Genomic DNA, 15,873 nt, shown 5'->3' with positions numbered 1-15,873 from the left:
GGGTTAATCTCCTCCTTGGGGCTTATAACCTCTGTTCTGGGAGCTAAATGGGGAAAGGGGCTGGGGAAGGAATTCACTGTATAAAGTCCTATATCCTGTTGTAACCCTGCCCCCCGTAGTACATGATGTGCCTGACTATCCTGGTTTGTCCTCCCCAGAAAGTAAAACTGTCAGGATAAAGAGAGTGCGCTTGGTGGGATCTAACTACTGCTGCTGCTGCTGCTTCTTTTTTTTTTTAAGATTTTATTTATTTATTCAGAGACTCAGAATTTATTCAGAAACAGGCAGAGGGAGAATCAGGCTTCACGCAGGGAGCCTGACATGGGACTTGATCCCGGGACTCCAGGATCATGCCCTGGGCCGAAGGCTAAACTGCTGAGCCACCCAGGGATGCCCTAACTGCTTCTTATTCAGACTTTCAACCAGTCCTTCCCTTCTTGAGCTCCTTCTAATCTTGCCCTTCATGGGTATTGTTGCTTTCAGTTCCTGAGCTTTTCTGAGGTCCTGTGACTTGCTTCTGGGCCTCTCCTCCTGCTGCTTTAGAGTTTTCACTCTCTTGGCCTGCTAAGTCTGTGATCATTCAGTTATAGGTTTTCTTTCAAAATTGTATTGTTCTTGTCTCCTTTTTAATTCTTTGAGAGTTTTTGCCTTTCTTAAAATCCCATTTCTGTCATCTTAATGGAATTTGGAGAGGGAACTGGGATAAATGTTGCTCAGTTCTCCCCCCCCTCCACCCCCGAGAAAACTGATGCACAGAAAGGTAGTACAACTTTTCTTAATAACTTATTAGCAAGCTGAAAGTAGAGTACTGTTTCTTTGATTCATAGTCTAGTTTTTTCTTTCTATGCTGAAGAGACTTCAGTAATACTAGATCTTTTTTTTTTTTTTTTTTTTAAGATTTTATTTATTTATTTATGAGAAACACAGAGGGAGAGAGGCAGAGACACCACCGGCAGAGGAAGGAGCAGACTCCATGCAGGGAGCCCGACGTGAGACTCAATCTCGGGTCTCCAGGATCAGGCCCTGGGCTGAAGGTGGCGCTAAACCACTGGGACCACCGGGGCTGCCCAGTAATACTAGATCCTATTAAATTGTAGGGGAAATTCTGTTTGGGTTTGATTGTCATTTTCAGCTACCATTCCTAATAACTGTGTTCCCAGGGTTTGTGTATGCACGCGCACACAGGTGTGCTTTTTTACTTCTATTCACTTGAGAGCCAGAACCCTAACCGTGTGAAAGCACCCAATAGACACTCAACCCTGCAAGTCACTCAAAGTTTTTGACTGACTGACAAAGAGGAGGCTGATCTTCTCTTGAAATACTGATACTGCATACATTTATGGAATATCTGCTTCTGGATGTCTATTCACAGCAAAAAGTACCTGCCCTTTCTAAAATTTGATGTATGGAACAAAGTGTTTTGATATGGAATCAGTCTTAAGTGCTTTGTGGTTCCCCCTCCCTTACCCATACTTCAGTTTATAAATGAGAACACAGAAGTTGGGTGACTTAGTTAAAGTCATTTAGCTAATGAGAAGTACTGCCAATAATTAAAGATTCTCTTCTGCTTTCCCTACCTTGCTTTATTTACTCCATCAAAAGTTGATGGAAATGATTCTTGAAATTTATTTCTGTCAGAGGCAGCTATACCAAATGGGGTCATGTGAGGGTATTCATGTTTCCAGTTTTTACTATGGGGAAAACCTTGATCAGGTAAGGATTTCATTATGTCTGATAGTCCAAATTGAACTTCATATGCCCTTTTTTTTCTTTGAATTCTGCATCTTCTGTTGCTATGATTATATCCTTATGACTTTATTTTTAGGGTAGAAGTGTAACTTTTCTTTCTCTTCACAGCTGCATCAGGATCTCATTATGCATCAGAAAAATGAAAAAGCAGAAGAAAATTCTATGGAGGAAAGGAATCCATTTAGCCTTTTCTGAGAAATGGAATACAGGGTTTGGAGGTTTTAAGAAGTTCTGCTTTCACCAACATTTGTGCATTCTGAAAGCCAAATTGGGAAGGCCAATTACTTGCAGCAGACAGTTGAGGCATTTTCAGTGCAGAAAGAAGGCCCTTCAAATCCAGAACACGTGGATCCAGGATGCACCTTTTTTTGCTAAGACAAAGTCCAGTGTGGCTGCTCAAAATGTTAGTACTTTGTCCACTAAAGTGAAAAGGAAAAACTCTAAACACTTCATTTCGTCCTCAAGGACCCTCCTGAGACTCCAAGCAGAGAGGCTGCTGCCATCAGCAAAGAACTCTGACCATGAATACTGTGGAGAGAAAAGTATCTTGAAGGCTGTTGCTGACTTACCAGCAAATAATGTTTTAGGTCAGGCCAATGGTCACCGACCTAGGACGGAGCCACAAGCTTCTGACTTTCCTATGAAGTTCAATGGGGAGAGCCAAAGTCCAGGTGAGAGTGGCACAATTGTGGTCACCTTGAGCAACCATAAGAGAAAGCGCTTTTGTTATGGCTGCTACCAAGGTCTGGAACACCACAGGAATGGGGGACCCCTAATTCCAAAAAAGTTTCAGCTTAACCAACCTAGAAGAATAAAAGTATCTCCTTTTATGATGTATGAGAAATTATCCATGATTAGATTTCGGTACAGGATTCTCAGATCCCAGCACTTCAGAACAAAAAGCAAAGTTTGCAAGCTAAAAAAAGCCCAGCGAAGCTGGGTGCAGGTCACTGGGGACCATCAAGAGACCCTTAGGGAAAACGGTGAGGGTGGCAATTGCAGCCCATTCCCTTCCCCAGAACCTAAAGACCCTTCTTGTCAGCATCAACCGTACTTTCCAGATATGGACAGCAATGCTGTGGTGAAGGGAAAGAACTCTCATTTGCCTGATGGCCACACTAAAGGAAGCCCTTTCTTGGGCAAGGAGCTTAGTTTAGATGAAACCTCCCCTGACCAACAGAATGGCAGTGCCACATATACCTGGGACCACTCCCCCTGTTCCTCTCCTAAGTGGGAGTGTACAGAGCTGATTCATGACATCCCCTTACCAGAACATCATTCTAGTAATGTGTTTATCTCGGAAACCGAAAGAGAAGTCATGACTCTGGGTCAGGAAAATCGGACAAGTACTGTCAGTGATGACAGAGTAAAACTGTCAGTGTGTGGGGCAGATCAATCTGTGAGTAGTGTAGATGGGCCTGTGTCTGAAAAGACTGTTCAGAATGAGAGCTCATGCCAGATGGATGAGGATGGATCTCTCAAGCAGAACATTCTTAGTTCTAAGTTGCTGGACCACCCTTACTGTAAAAGTCCACTGGAGGCTCCTCTGACATGCAGTGGACTCAAACTAGAAAATCAAGCAGGAAGTGGGAAGAACAGTCAGAAAGCCTCTCCAGTGGATGATGAGCAGCTATCAATCTGCCTTTCTGGTATGCACTCTTCCTTTATTCTCCCCCAACCTCCAGCCCACAATTGCTGCCCATTATCTTTTCTAGAAGAGTCCTGTTTTTTCCTTCCACACATGGATATCCCTTAAAGCAGTTAGACTTTCTCTGAAGCCTTCTATATTGCTGTATGATGTAGATGTTCCATAATTTAAGTACTGGTTGATAGACATTTGTGTTGCTTCCATTTGTTTCCTTCTATAAATGATGGTGCAATGAAATTATTTCCGCATACTTTTTAATGTAAATTTGTAGTAGGAGAATTGATGGTGAAAGAACACACTTAAAGAAAGAAAATTGTGACCTTACCCTCCAAAAAGTTGAACCAGTTTACACTTGTTAAACTTTATTAATCTTCTAGATCATGAGAGTTTGTTTTTTAAAGATTTTATTTATTTGCGAGAGCTGTATTTGCTAGGTGGGGGACGGGGGAGAGGCAGAAAGACAGTGAGAGCGAGTACCTCAAGCAAACATCTCTATGAGCATGGACTCCGGCCTGATGTGGGGCTCCATCCCACAACACTGAGATCATGACCTGAGCCAAAATCAAGAGTCAGATGCTTAACTGACTGAGCCACCCAGGTGTGCCCCAAGAGTTGTTTTGATTTGCGTTTTGTTTTTGTTGATTTGCATTTTTAAGTTTAAAATTTGAACATCCTTTTCTCTGTTATTGGCCATTTTTTGTTTTTGTTTTCATTTTTTGTTTGTATATAAAATTCCTTTGCCCGTTTTTCTTTTGGGTTATTTATATTTTATTTGATTATGGGAATTTTTAATATGCCAGGCATCGTAATGCTAGTCCTAAGCAGTGAGCACTGATTCCTACCTTCCTGGATCTTGGCATCATTCTGAAATGTTAAAGTTTAATTATAATAAATATCATAAAAATTTTAAGTTTTTACTTTCCCAAAGGTAAAATACCTGGACTTTGTATGGAGGAATTTTGCTTAAAGGAAATCAGTTCTTCATTGTGAAACTTATCTGTCTTTATGGCTTCCAGCTTTTACATCATACTTTAAAAACATTTTCTTGTCAAAATATGCCCCATGAGTAAGCTGATGTAAACATTTTTGGAAGACAGTATGGCTTAGAGTATTCTCCTGGTAGTAAAAAACTGGAGACAACCAAAAAAGAAAAGTTTCTCTGGAAGTATAAGTTACAGCACATCCAGGCTATAGAACACTACAAAGCTGTTAAAGAAAAAACTTCAGGCTATATTTTGAAACTGAAAGCTGTCTATATAAAGGAAAAAAAGCAAGTTGCAAAACAGAATGATGCCATTTTGTTAAGAGATAGATGCATACATGTAGGATAAGTATATGTGTGCATGTGCATTTGTATGGGTCATAGCTGGAAAGATATCAAGTTTTTTCTTTTTAAATGTTTATATTTTTTTTAATTTTTTTTATTTATTTATGATAGAGAGAGAGAGAGAGGCAGAGACACAGGCAGAGGGAGAAGCAGGCTCCATGCACCGGGAACCCGATGTGGGATTCGATCCCGGGTCTCCAGGATCGCGCCCTGGGCCAAAGGCAGGTGCCAAACCGCTGTGCCACCCAGGGATCCCCTTTTTTAAATATTTAAAAAGATTTGTTTATTTTAGAGCTGCAGAAGGGCAGAGGGAGAGGGGAACCAGACTCTCCCCCATTGAGCATGGAGCCTAACATGGGGCTCGATCCCACAACCTAAGTGGAAACCAAGAGTCAGGTGCCCAACTGACTGAGCCACCCAGGCAGCCCTATCAAATTGTTATAAAGGGCTTTTTCTGGAGAGTTAGGAGAATTGATTCTTGGTAGTTTAAATATTTCTGAACATTTTGTTTTCCTAACCATTAAGTGTGTATAAAAAGTTTTTCTTCACAAAAGAGTCCTAGTAAATCTTTTAAAAACAAAACTTTCTGATGTTTATACTGTACTAGAATAGGGAAAGACAAATTTCCCTAGTATAAAGTTAGCAGAACCATGATGTTATATATGAACCTGGAAAAGTGAGCATTTATGCACAGACACCAATTAACAGTTAACTTATAGAGATGTAGCACTTCCAAGGACAATTGATACATTGACTGTGGCATCCGTGAAACTATAGGATGACATGAGGAAATAGGAATTTTTACAGAATGCACACATGATGATCTGTAAAGTAATTCATTATTTTATTAGGTTAAAGGAGAAAAAGAAGAACCAGAAGCACCATTTTGGGGGTTTGCTTATTAGCATTTCCATGCCTGCTTTAAAGAGTTAAAGGCAGAGCAATAAGCCACTGCCCATCACAGCCATCCCCACATCAGCAAATTATCCAAGTAGAGATAAGTTCACAGTCTGTCACCAAACATCTGAGGAAACGCAGCACAATGAAAAGGACTAATTCAACAAATAAAAGGACCTGAGTAATCAGGATTAATAGAGCAATTAGAATGGAAATCAATATGGGACCAGCAGTATAGTAGATGCTCCTTTAACGGACTTCTATAGCGTTGGCTAATAGTAAGTCCACGGTATGCTGAATGCTGGCTCTCCTCTAATACAACTGCAAGTTAGGCTCACTGCAGTAGATGGATACATTTCTCATGAGCCAGTTATACTTACTACAATTTACTTATTGTTTCTATAATTGTATGAAATCTTGCATAGAATTGGTTTTGGAAGGAAAAGAAATAGATTCCTATGTCAATATATTCCTGATGTATTAAAAATTTAGTTAGAAACAAATACAGGCACACTTGTGCACAGATGTTCATAGCATCATTGTTCATCAAGGCCAAAAAGTAGAAACAACCTTAATGTCCATCAACTAATAAGTAAAATTCGGCATTTTTACATGGAATATTCTGACATAAAAAGAAATGAAGTACTGCTATATGTTTCAGTGTGGATGAACCTTGGGAAAAAAATGCTAAGTGGAAAAAAATCAGGCACAAAAGGCTACATATTATATGATTCTATTGATATGAAATGTCCAGGCAAATAGAGATAGAGAAAGTAGGTTAATAGTTGCTAGGGGCTGGAGAGAGGGAGCAATGAGGAGTGACTAACAGGTACACATTTTCTTTGTGGAGTAATGCAAATGTTCTTTAATTAGGTGGTAGGAACAGTTTCACAGCTCTGAATATACAAACAAAAAAAGGGGGGGGGACACAACTGTGCACTTTAGGAGTGATTTTGTGGATGTAAATCACAACTCAATAAAGCTATTAAAAATAAATATAAGACCATTTTATAATCTCACATTGATAATATATGTTAAAGTATAGATAGGAAACTCAGAAGCAGTATACCAGTTTGACTCCGTAAACTTTAAAATCTTGGACATATAACAAGTCATAAAATTTAAAATTTAATTTTAAAATGAAAGCTTGCTCCTATTTTAAGTTTATAAAAATGTTCAATCCTGTTTTCTTCTAGACTATTAATGTGTAATTTTTATATTTTGCCATTTGGAATAAGGTAAAGATGGATCCCTACCACATTCTTCACATCAAAATGAATTCCAATTGTAAATAAGAGATTTAGTTAATAGTTGAATAATTCATCTTTTCCTTGTTATGAATTGTTACCTGTTGGGTCTCTTTCTGACTTGGTTTTTCTATTTCTGTGCTACCACTAGTCTGCCTTAATTACAGTAGTTAGGTTTATAATTTGATGGGACTAGGTTCTCCTTCTCTCTTGCCCTCCCTTATTCATCTCTTCTCATTAATCCTTTTCAAAAATTTCTAGGAATTTCTCACATTTTGGTCCCAAGATTTTTTTTTCATTTTTTTTAGTCCTTTCACATTTTTAAAAATGATTTACTTATTTTGAGAGCAAGAGAGAGGAAGGGAGCATAAGCAGGGAGGAGGGGCAGAAAGAGAAGGGGAAGCAGACTCCCCCCCCCCCCCCCCCCCAAGCAGGGAGCTCCTTGTGAGACTTGATCCCAGGATTCTGGGATCATGACCTGAGCCGAAGGCAGATGCTTTTAACCTACTGAGCCACCCAGGTCCCCCCAAGATTTGTTTTTTCAATTAAATAAAAATAATGGCTTTTGATTGGTATTGCATTACATTTATAGGCTAATTTAGGGAAAATTGCAGTCATTACAATACTGAGTTTTCTGGTCTGAAAACAAAGAATTACTGCATTTATTGACCAATGTCCTTTACTAGAATTTTGTGCTTTTCATTTAGGTTTGCATGTTCCTTAAGTTTAGTCTTAGATATTTCATGCCTTTTTTATTTTACTTTAAGATTTTGTTTTTAAGTAATCTCTCACTACACCCAATGTGGGGCTTGAACCTATAACCCCAAGATGAAGAGTTGCAAGCTCTACCAACTGAGCCAGCCAGGCACCCCACACCTTCCTTGTTTTTGATAGGACATTTCTTGTATGCACAACACAGTGAATCCCATTCCACATTCATGGTGGGATGTGATCTGGCATTTGCCTCAAGAAAAAACTGTTTGATACAGTTGGTTTAACATGAACAATTTACTTTTTTATTTTTATTTTTTAAAGATTTTATTCACGAGAGACAGAGAGAGAGAGAGAGAGAGAGAGGGGCAGAGACACAGGCAGAGGGAGAAGCAGGCTCCATGCAGGGAACCTGATGCAGGACTCGATCCCGGGACTCCAGAATCATGCCCTGGGCCGAAGGCAGACTGTCTACGACTGAGCCATCCAGGGTTCCCAAACATGAACAATTTAACTTCTGAAATGACACTTTAGGTTTTTTCATATTATTACCTTTTGTGGGGGTTTTTTGTGTTTTTAAGTTCTTAGTTTATTAATCCTCATGAAAAATCTGCACAGTCAGCACAGATAAAGTCACTGCAGAATCTTTACTCCGTTTTGCCAGCACCAGCATTTGCTTTTGCAGTCCCCCTGACTTTCTTCATTCTGTTCTTGTGTTCCTTTTGCTGTCTGCTTGAGTGGTTTTTTTCCTTCTCCTATAGGTCATTTCTTGTAAGTCTGTTTGGGTTCACTTTTTCTTTGCATAATCTAAGGCATCATAAATCATACCAAAAAAGTTGTCTTGCCACCAGCAAAATGGGTTGTGAATTCAAATGCAAAATGACATCTGTTGTGGTCTTGTACATTTTGGCTAGTGTTTACCAAATTTCTGTCTAAGGTACTCTTGCCTTTCTGGGGTGAAGAAGAACAGTGACCATTTTGTTTCAGCTGAAGTAGTCCATTGGTTATGAACTTTCTGGTCCCAGTAGTTACTGTATCATTCATGATGGTGGCCAAGGCCAAGCTTCAATCAGCCAGTGAAGAAAAGAGCCATATCATTACCTTTTGTACTTGCAGGATGGACTCTAATTTGAATTCTAGTTTTTTTTCCCCCCTAACATTTTGTCCTTTGGTTCTTGGTCACATTGAAGTTTTAGCACTTTGAGAGTAAGAGAAATTATGTATTCCAGATGCATTTTTCCTTTTTGGTTTATTTGGTGAATGCAAGTGGGTAAAGAAAATGGATTTAATTCTCATTTTAAGAAGTTTTCTGGGTACTTCTTGGCCAATAGGTGTTAAAGGGAAAGATAAAGAACAAGCTGCTTTTATAGAGAAAAGCTAATACGTCTTTCCTGCTTTGGATGTAGTACAGTATAATAGTTAATGGTTCACTTTCCGTGGTTAAAACCATATAACCAGGGGATCCCTGGGTGGCTCAGTGGTTTGGCGCCTGCCTTTGGCCCAGGGCACGGTCCTGGAGTCCCAGGATCGAGTCCCGTGTCGGGCTCCCGGCGTGGAGCCTGCTTCTCCCTCTCTGCCTGTGTCTCTGCCTCTCTCTCTATCATGAATAAATAAATCTTAAAAAAAAAAAAAAAAAAAAACACATAACCACAATCAGAATCTTCACTCTGCCATATTCTAGTTAAGGGTCCTTGGGAAAGTTCCTTAACCTCCCTAAGCTTCCTATCTCCATTTGGAAAGTAGGGATGCTATCTAACACAGGGTAGATATAAGGGGGAAATGAGACGTATTAATGCTTGGTTTATGATCGTACTATTTGACTGCCATTTAACTTCTGGTCCCAGTGAAGATGTATCTCTGTGAAGGGTTCTTGAAGATCCAGGTAGGGCCTTTCTATTGCATTAGAAGTCCATGTTTGTCATCTGAAGGTGAAAACAAAAATGCAGATAAGAGGAAGAAAACAATAATATCTCCAAACACTAATATTCATAGATAAAAATATTGTTGTTAACACCTCTTTCCCATTTTACTGGTTTAGAATTGGGGTCCGTATCCCTTTGATAGAGACTGCTTTCTTATTTGAGGAATCTCAGTTAAGGTTGCTGGGCCTACAGTTTAATCTTTTGTTATTAGTGGCAGTATTTTCTATGAAATTTCCTCAAACGCAGTATCTCAGATGTTGGGATTCCATATCTTTGTTCAGTTCTCCCCAGTAGACATATGGGTGTTCTTAGGTAACTACAGGATCTTATAAACACTCATAGGCAAATACATGCTCTGTTTCTAGTTTACAAGCCCTAAATCTTTTATTCCTACTCTTATCAAGCTACAAGGGTCCCTTTCTATATATAGATAGGATATATATACTATATCCTGACCTTTGCTCTTTTTTTTTTTTTAAGATTTTATTTATTCATAGAGATGCAGAGAGAGAGAGGCAGAGACACAGGCAGAGGGAGAAGCAGGCTCCATGCAGGGAGCCTGACGTGGGACTCGATCCTGGGTCTCTAGGATCACACCATGGGCTGCAGGTGGCGCTAAACCCCTGTGCCACTGGGGCTGCCCTTGACCTTTGCTCTTAAGTCTTTCAAATTGGGAGCCCTCTGGTGGAGACTAACAGAAGGAAGATAGGTTTTTCACACCCTTTGTCTGCCCCTCCCTCAAAATAACAGCAGAATACACCACTCCGTTCCCGGGACAATCACTTTGTTCTCTTTTCTGTTCATTTTGTATCGATGTGTACCAGAGGCCATTCTCGAAGTTAGAAAGGGAGCCGGGTAAAATAAGTGGCTAACTGTTCATTCTTCCCATCTGAATTCTGGAGACTTGTCAGACTGATGGTTAACTAAGTTGTTGCTCTCCCCATTCAGCATCGGTACCCTAAGTCAGCATTGTGAGCCTCTCAGCCTTTCCTCCCTTTCTTTTGTATTGGTTTTATTTCGTAGGACCTTTTTAGGTATGTTTCTTCAGTGGATCCTCTTGGAAGCCACCTGAAGACTATCCTATGTTCTGGCCAAGAGGTCACCCTTTGTTTCCCCTCTTAAAATGTGTCTAACCAGATGTTACTCAGTTCACCTGATGGGGTTATTAAGTATCAGAACTATAATCCACCAAATAATATGATACTAAAAATACCTTAGAATTTATCCCTTGCTATGAAATGTGAAATTTACACACATTTAACAAATAATACAGTGACAGCAATCTCAACAATTATTTTTAAAAAGATAACTCCTTCACTTACCAAATGTGATACACATTTAATCAAGTGATTAAACTCTTTAGATTGCACTCTTCAGGAGGTAAGATTTTTTTCATTCAAGGTTAAGCTATTGAAAGATGTCAGTCTTTCATTTGAGCTAGCCATTCCTTCTCTAACAGTGCATCAGTAGCTTAAAAAGCCAATGTGAAGGGACCCCTGGGTGGCTCAGCGGTTTGGTGCCTGCCTTTGGTGGCCCAGGGCGTGGTCCTGGAGTCCCTGGATCGAGTCCCACGTTGGGCTCCCTGCATGGAGCCTGCTTCTCCCTCTGCCTGTGTCTCTGCCTCTTTCTCTCTCTCAGTCTCATGAATAAATAAAGTCTTAAAAAAAGCCAATGTAAAATGATACCTTAGGGAATTTCTCTTTAGATTGGAATGGTGAGGGCCTGATTTATTTTATCCTCTATAAGACGTAACTTTTAAAAGATTTCTTTGGGACAGCCCCGGTGGCGCAGCTGTTCGCCGCCGCCTGCAGCCCAGGGTGTGATCCTGGAGACCCGGGATCGAGTCCCGCATCGGGCTTCCTGCATGGAGCCTGCTGCTTTTTTTTTTTTTTTCTTTTTTATTTATGATAGTCATACATAGAGAGAGAGAGAGAAAGAGAGGCAGAGACACAGGCAGAGGGAGAAGCAGGCTCCATGCACCGGGAGCCTGACGTGGGATTCGATCCCGGGTCTCCAGGATCGCGCCCTGAGCCAAAGGCAGGCGCCCAACCGCTGCGCCACTCAGGGATCCCGAGCCTGCTTCTTCTGCCTGTGTCTGCCTCTCTCTTTCTCTGTGTCTCTCATGAATAAATAAATAAAACTATTTTAAACAAATAAAAAAAATAAAAGATTTCTTTGTAGCATAATATATAGGTTAAGTATTGGGAGAATGACTTTTTCTGAAAATGGTTTTTCCATTGTAAATTTTCTTCCTTTGTTTAAGGATTCCTAGATGAGGTTATGAAGAAGTATGGCAGTTTGGTCCCACTCAGTGAAAAAGATGTCCTTGGAAGACTAAAAGATGTCTTTAACGAAGACTTTTCTAATAGGTTTGTCAATGACGTTTAAGTTAAGCCCTTGAAAATAAAATTGTTGGCATATATGACTTTATTCTTAATTAAAAAAAGAAGATACTTAGCAATAAATGAAGTGGAACTCATGTTTCTTTTCTTTTAAAATCTTTTTCAGAAAACCATTTATCAATAGAGAAATAACAAACTATCGGGCCAGACATCAAAAATGCAACTTCCGCATCTTCTACAACAAGCACATGCTGGATATGGATGATCTGGCAACTCTGGATGGTCAGAATTGGTTGAATGACCAGGTTAGTATATTGTTGTAGGTTCTCGGTGTGGAAAAGTTGTGGAGGAAGTTGGACAATAAAATATAATTAACCTTTGGGTTGGCCTCACAGTTATCTTTTGGAATCTAGGATTCTTTACCCTTTAGTAAAGTGACTCATTCACCAACCCCAGTATCCAAATGTTAATGTTCACTCTGTGTGGGATGTTCAGAATTGTAGTAAGCTGGTTTTATATTGACTTTTTATAGGTCATTAATATGTATGGTGAGCTGATAATGGATGCAGTCCCAGACAAAGTAAGTGAAAAGTTACTCTTCTTCAGGAGAGGGAATCCTTGTGTATTGAAGTGTTTTTTTTTTTAAAACTTTATGTAATTATTTGGTATTCCTTAGATTTTTAAAAGGGTTCGATTTTGTCTTGTTCAGATGCTAGGGCTGGGCAGAAGTTCTACAAAATATTTCTGCATAAAAACATCAGATGCCAGCATTAAGTAATTTCTGTACCTAGCATGGGGCTCAAACTCACAACCCCAAGATCAAGAGTTGCATGCTCCACTGACTGAGCTAGCCAGGCACCCCATTTTTTTAAATAAATGGTCTTATGAAACAAAAGTCAATTGAGTATATTTAAAAACCCTACTGGCTTTATTAAAATGATTCATGAATTGGACAGCATCTCACAAGTAAAATGGAGCTTTGAAGAGCTGTATGAAGTGCAAGACTTGTACGGAAGAAGGGAGCAGGACAAGAAGTTACTAGCAAAGAGTAGATTGCAGCAAAGTTACCTTCCTTTAGGGGAAGACGGGGGGTCTAATGGGCAGATCAGACCCCAGTCTGATCAGGTAATTCTATTAAGACTACGTTTCTGGGAGAGGCTGAAGTTGTAATTTGGTTAGGTATTTTGGGTTTGGTGACATGGGCTAAGCGTAAGTCCACTAAGATTCCATTTTGAGTTTGTTTTCTCTTTTTTAATAGTGGGGAGATGCACAAAAGGGATGTATTACTTGTGTCAGGCTTTTATTTATTTTTATTTTTTTATTTTATTTTTTTTTAAAGATTCCATCTATTTATTCATGAGAGACACAGAGGGAGAGAGAGGGGCAGAGACACAGGCAGAGGGAGAAGCAGGCTCCATGCAGGGAGCCCGACGTGGGACTTGATCCCGGGTCTCCAGGATCACACCCTGGGCTGAAGGCGGCGCTAAACCGCTGGGCCACCGGGCTGCCCTGTGTCAGGCTTTTAAATTTAAATTAGTCTTAATTCTCTTTAAAGATGTAGTAAATATCACTTTTTTTGTGGATTAATCTTTGATACTGTGTTCGGATACAAACAAACCCTCCCTTAGCCTCTCAGTTCCCATAAGAGCTTACTTACTATTAAAAATATTTTTTTAATTTAATGTGTTAATTTTTCAGAGTATCCAGATTGCCTGATGGGCAGCCTTTGATTTCAACATACAAAACCTTTCCAAGTACTTTATAAACTTTTATAAATCTAATCATTTAAACAGGTAAATAAAATGCAGCTGAGATTTTAACACTTTATGAATATACAAAATGTCTTATAACTTCTCACTTATGTGAAATTCTCTTAATCACCAGAAAGTTTAAACCTAAACACACATGATTTTTAACATAAAAGTATTAATTTCAAGGGTATAAAAAAAATTTCAAGGGTATAATTTACCTTCATTACTTCTACATTTAATTCTGAACCTTTAACTGGATTAAAAGGACACTTACTAAGGCAGTGGTTCTCAAAGTGCAGTCCCCAGACCAGCAGCATCAATGTTACCTAGAAATTTACTAGAGATGCAAAATTTTGTACTCTAGCCCACCTATACTGAATCAAAAGCTAGCAATCTGTTTTAACAAGCCCTCTTTTTTTAAGATTTTATTTATTCATGAGAGAGAGAGAGAGAGGCAGAGACACAGGGAGAGGGAGAAGCAGGCTCCATGCAGGGAGCCTGACGTGGGAGCCTGATGTGGGACTGGATCCCAGGACCCCAGGATCAGGCCTGGGCTGAAGGTGATGCTAAACTGCTGAGTCACCGGGGCTGCCCAGCCCTCAGGATTCTGATGCACACAAAGTTTGAGAATCACTGCTCTAGAAATAGCTACTACAAGCTCTTTTTATTGATATCTTAAGCTGCAGTTTTTTTTTTTTTTAATTAGAGATATCATTTGAGAGAGAGAGCATGAACAGTGGGGAGAGGGAACAGTGGGGAGAGGGAGAAGCATTCTCCACTGAGTAGAGAGCCTTAACTTGGGGCTGGATTCCAGGACTCTTGGATCATGATTTGAGCTGAAGGCAGAGGTCAACTTACTGAGCCACCCAGGCACCCCAAAGCTGCAGAGCTCTAAAAACAAATATGCATTCAGATCTTCTGGAAGGTTTATCATAACCAGGCTCCAGGGCTCCACCCTTAGTTTCTGCATTAGGAGGTCTGGGGTGGCGCCTGAAAATTTGCATTTTAGCAAGTTTCCAAGTGATGCTGAAACTGCTGATCTGGTAACCCTGATAATCTCAGCACTAGGAATGTTTTTTCATCTCAAGAAGATCAGAGTTACTGAGTGAACACTTTAAGACCCAAGATGTTTACTATTTCAGATGAGCTGATCGTAATTTATAAGCCAGAAATTCGAAGCCAGGACATGAAGTTCCATGTGACCGGGTAATTCTTTCAGTGCTAGAAGTGATCATGTTAAGGCCTTATTACAGTTTTTATATAAAAAGAGTCTGCAAATCCACATCCTTCAGAGGAGGTTAGTTTTGTAATCCATACCCCTTGAGTTCAAGGTACTGTTACCTCATTCTTTCTCAGCCTTTTTCAGTTTTATCACCTAATTTGGAGAGATTTGTCAGGTTGCTTCTCTACTTGATTGAATTCAGGTGATCTATTTCCTTACTGTCCCATTCCAGTTCTGGCTATAGACCACAGTGCTATTCTAAGAAAATTTGGAACAGAATCTTGTGAATCATGTAATGCATTTTCTATAGAAGAAATTTTTCCTCACCTTTTGGTCTGCCTTACATACAAGGGATTTTAAATTTCCATTTTCTTTTTGAAGTTAAATCTGGGGATAGCTTAATATAATCTGGGTGCTTGTATTTAATGTCTCTTCTAGGTTCACTTCTTCAACAGCTTTTTTCACAGACAGCTGGTAACCAAAGGATATAATGGAGTAAAAAGATGGACTAAAAAGGTATTCCTTTATTTCTTTTTATTCTAAATTTTTTTTTTGTTTTAAATTTTTATTTATTTATGATAGTCACACAGAGAGAGAGAGAGAGGCAGAGACACAGGCAGAGGGAGAAGCAGGCTCCATGCACCGGGAGCCCGATGTGGGATTCGATCCTGGGTCTCCAGGATCGCGCCGTGGGCCAAAGGCAGGCGCCAAACCGCTGCACCACCCAGGGATCCCTTTTTATTCTAAATTTTAAATGCAAATAAGTCAAATGCAAATAGAAGGATAACTTTAATGTCAATAGCGTATTAATTAGAAAGACTCTTAAAAAAAAGTCTTTAATATTACCTGTTTTTTTACATCTTACTGTTTGAAACATAGGATAGTAGTACAATTCTCAGTCTATCCAGTTGATTGAAATATTCTCTAACTGAAAACACTAGGCTGGAAGTTTATGGTTCCAGCATTGCTGTTAGCTTGCTGTACAGCTTGGACAGATGATTTGGGCTTTAGAATGCTATTTATAAAACAAAATGCTAAGTCAATAATTCCTAAGTCT

General features: G+C 39.6%; 2 protein-coding genes across 6 annotated transcripts in view; one reads left to right on the top strand and one right to left on the bottom strand.

Annotated features, from left to right (window-relative positions):
* Positions 1-15,873, top strand: part of SENP5 (SUMO specific peptidase 5) — a 50,937-nt gene that overhangs the window by 25,066 nt on the left and 9,998 nt on the right. For 2 of the 4 annotated variants that reach the window (XM_055316343.1, XM_055316344.1), the window contains 5 exons: positions 1,858-3,398; positions 11,765-11,870; positions 12,010-12,148; positions 12,376-12,423; positions 15,255-15,332. In XM_055316343.1, the coding sequence (XP_055172318.1) occupies positions 1,889-3,398; positions 11,765-11,870; positions 12,010-12,148; positions 12,376-12,423; positions 15,255-15,332 (1,881 nt within the window). In that variant the 5' untranslated portion in view covers positions 1,858-1,888. Of the gene's footprint in view, positions 1-1,857; positions 3,399-11,764; positions 11,871-12,009; positions 12,149-12,375; positions 12,424-13,182; positions 15,333-15,873 lie in introns of those variants that run through there. The other 2 variants (XM_055316346.1, XM_055316345.1) reach the window with 2 other exon arrangements.
* The window catches only part of NCBP2 (nuclear cap binding protein subunit 2), a 29,024-nt gene continuing 21,012 nt past the window's right edge, over positions 7,862-15,873 (bottom strand). For both annotated transcript variants that reach the window (XM_055316349.1, XM_055316348.1), the window contains exon 5: positions 7,862-9,501. Coding sequence is in view for 1 of the 2 variants with exons in the window: in XM_055316348.1 (XP_055172323.1) it covers positions 9,498-9,501 (4 nt within the window). In the remaining variant the exon portion in view is untranslated. The remainder of the gene's footprint in view (positions 9,502-15,873) is intronic.

This window comes from Nyctereutes procyonoides, unplaced genomic scaffold, assembly GCF_905146905.1.
Source record: "Nyctereutes procyonoides isolate TBG_1078 unplaced genomic scaffold, NYPRO_anot_genome, whole genome shotgun sequence".
NCBI classification, from domain to species: Eukaryota; Metazoa; Chordata; class Mammalia; order Carnivora; family Canidae; genus Nyctereutes; species Nyctereutes procyonoides.
This window is presented reverse-complemented; position numbering and strand designations above follow the sequence as displayed.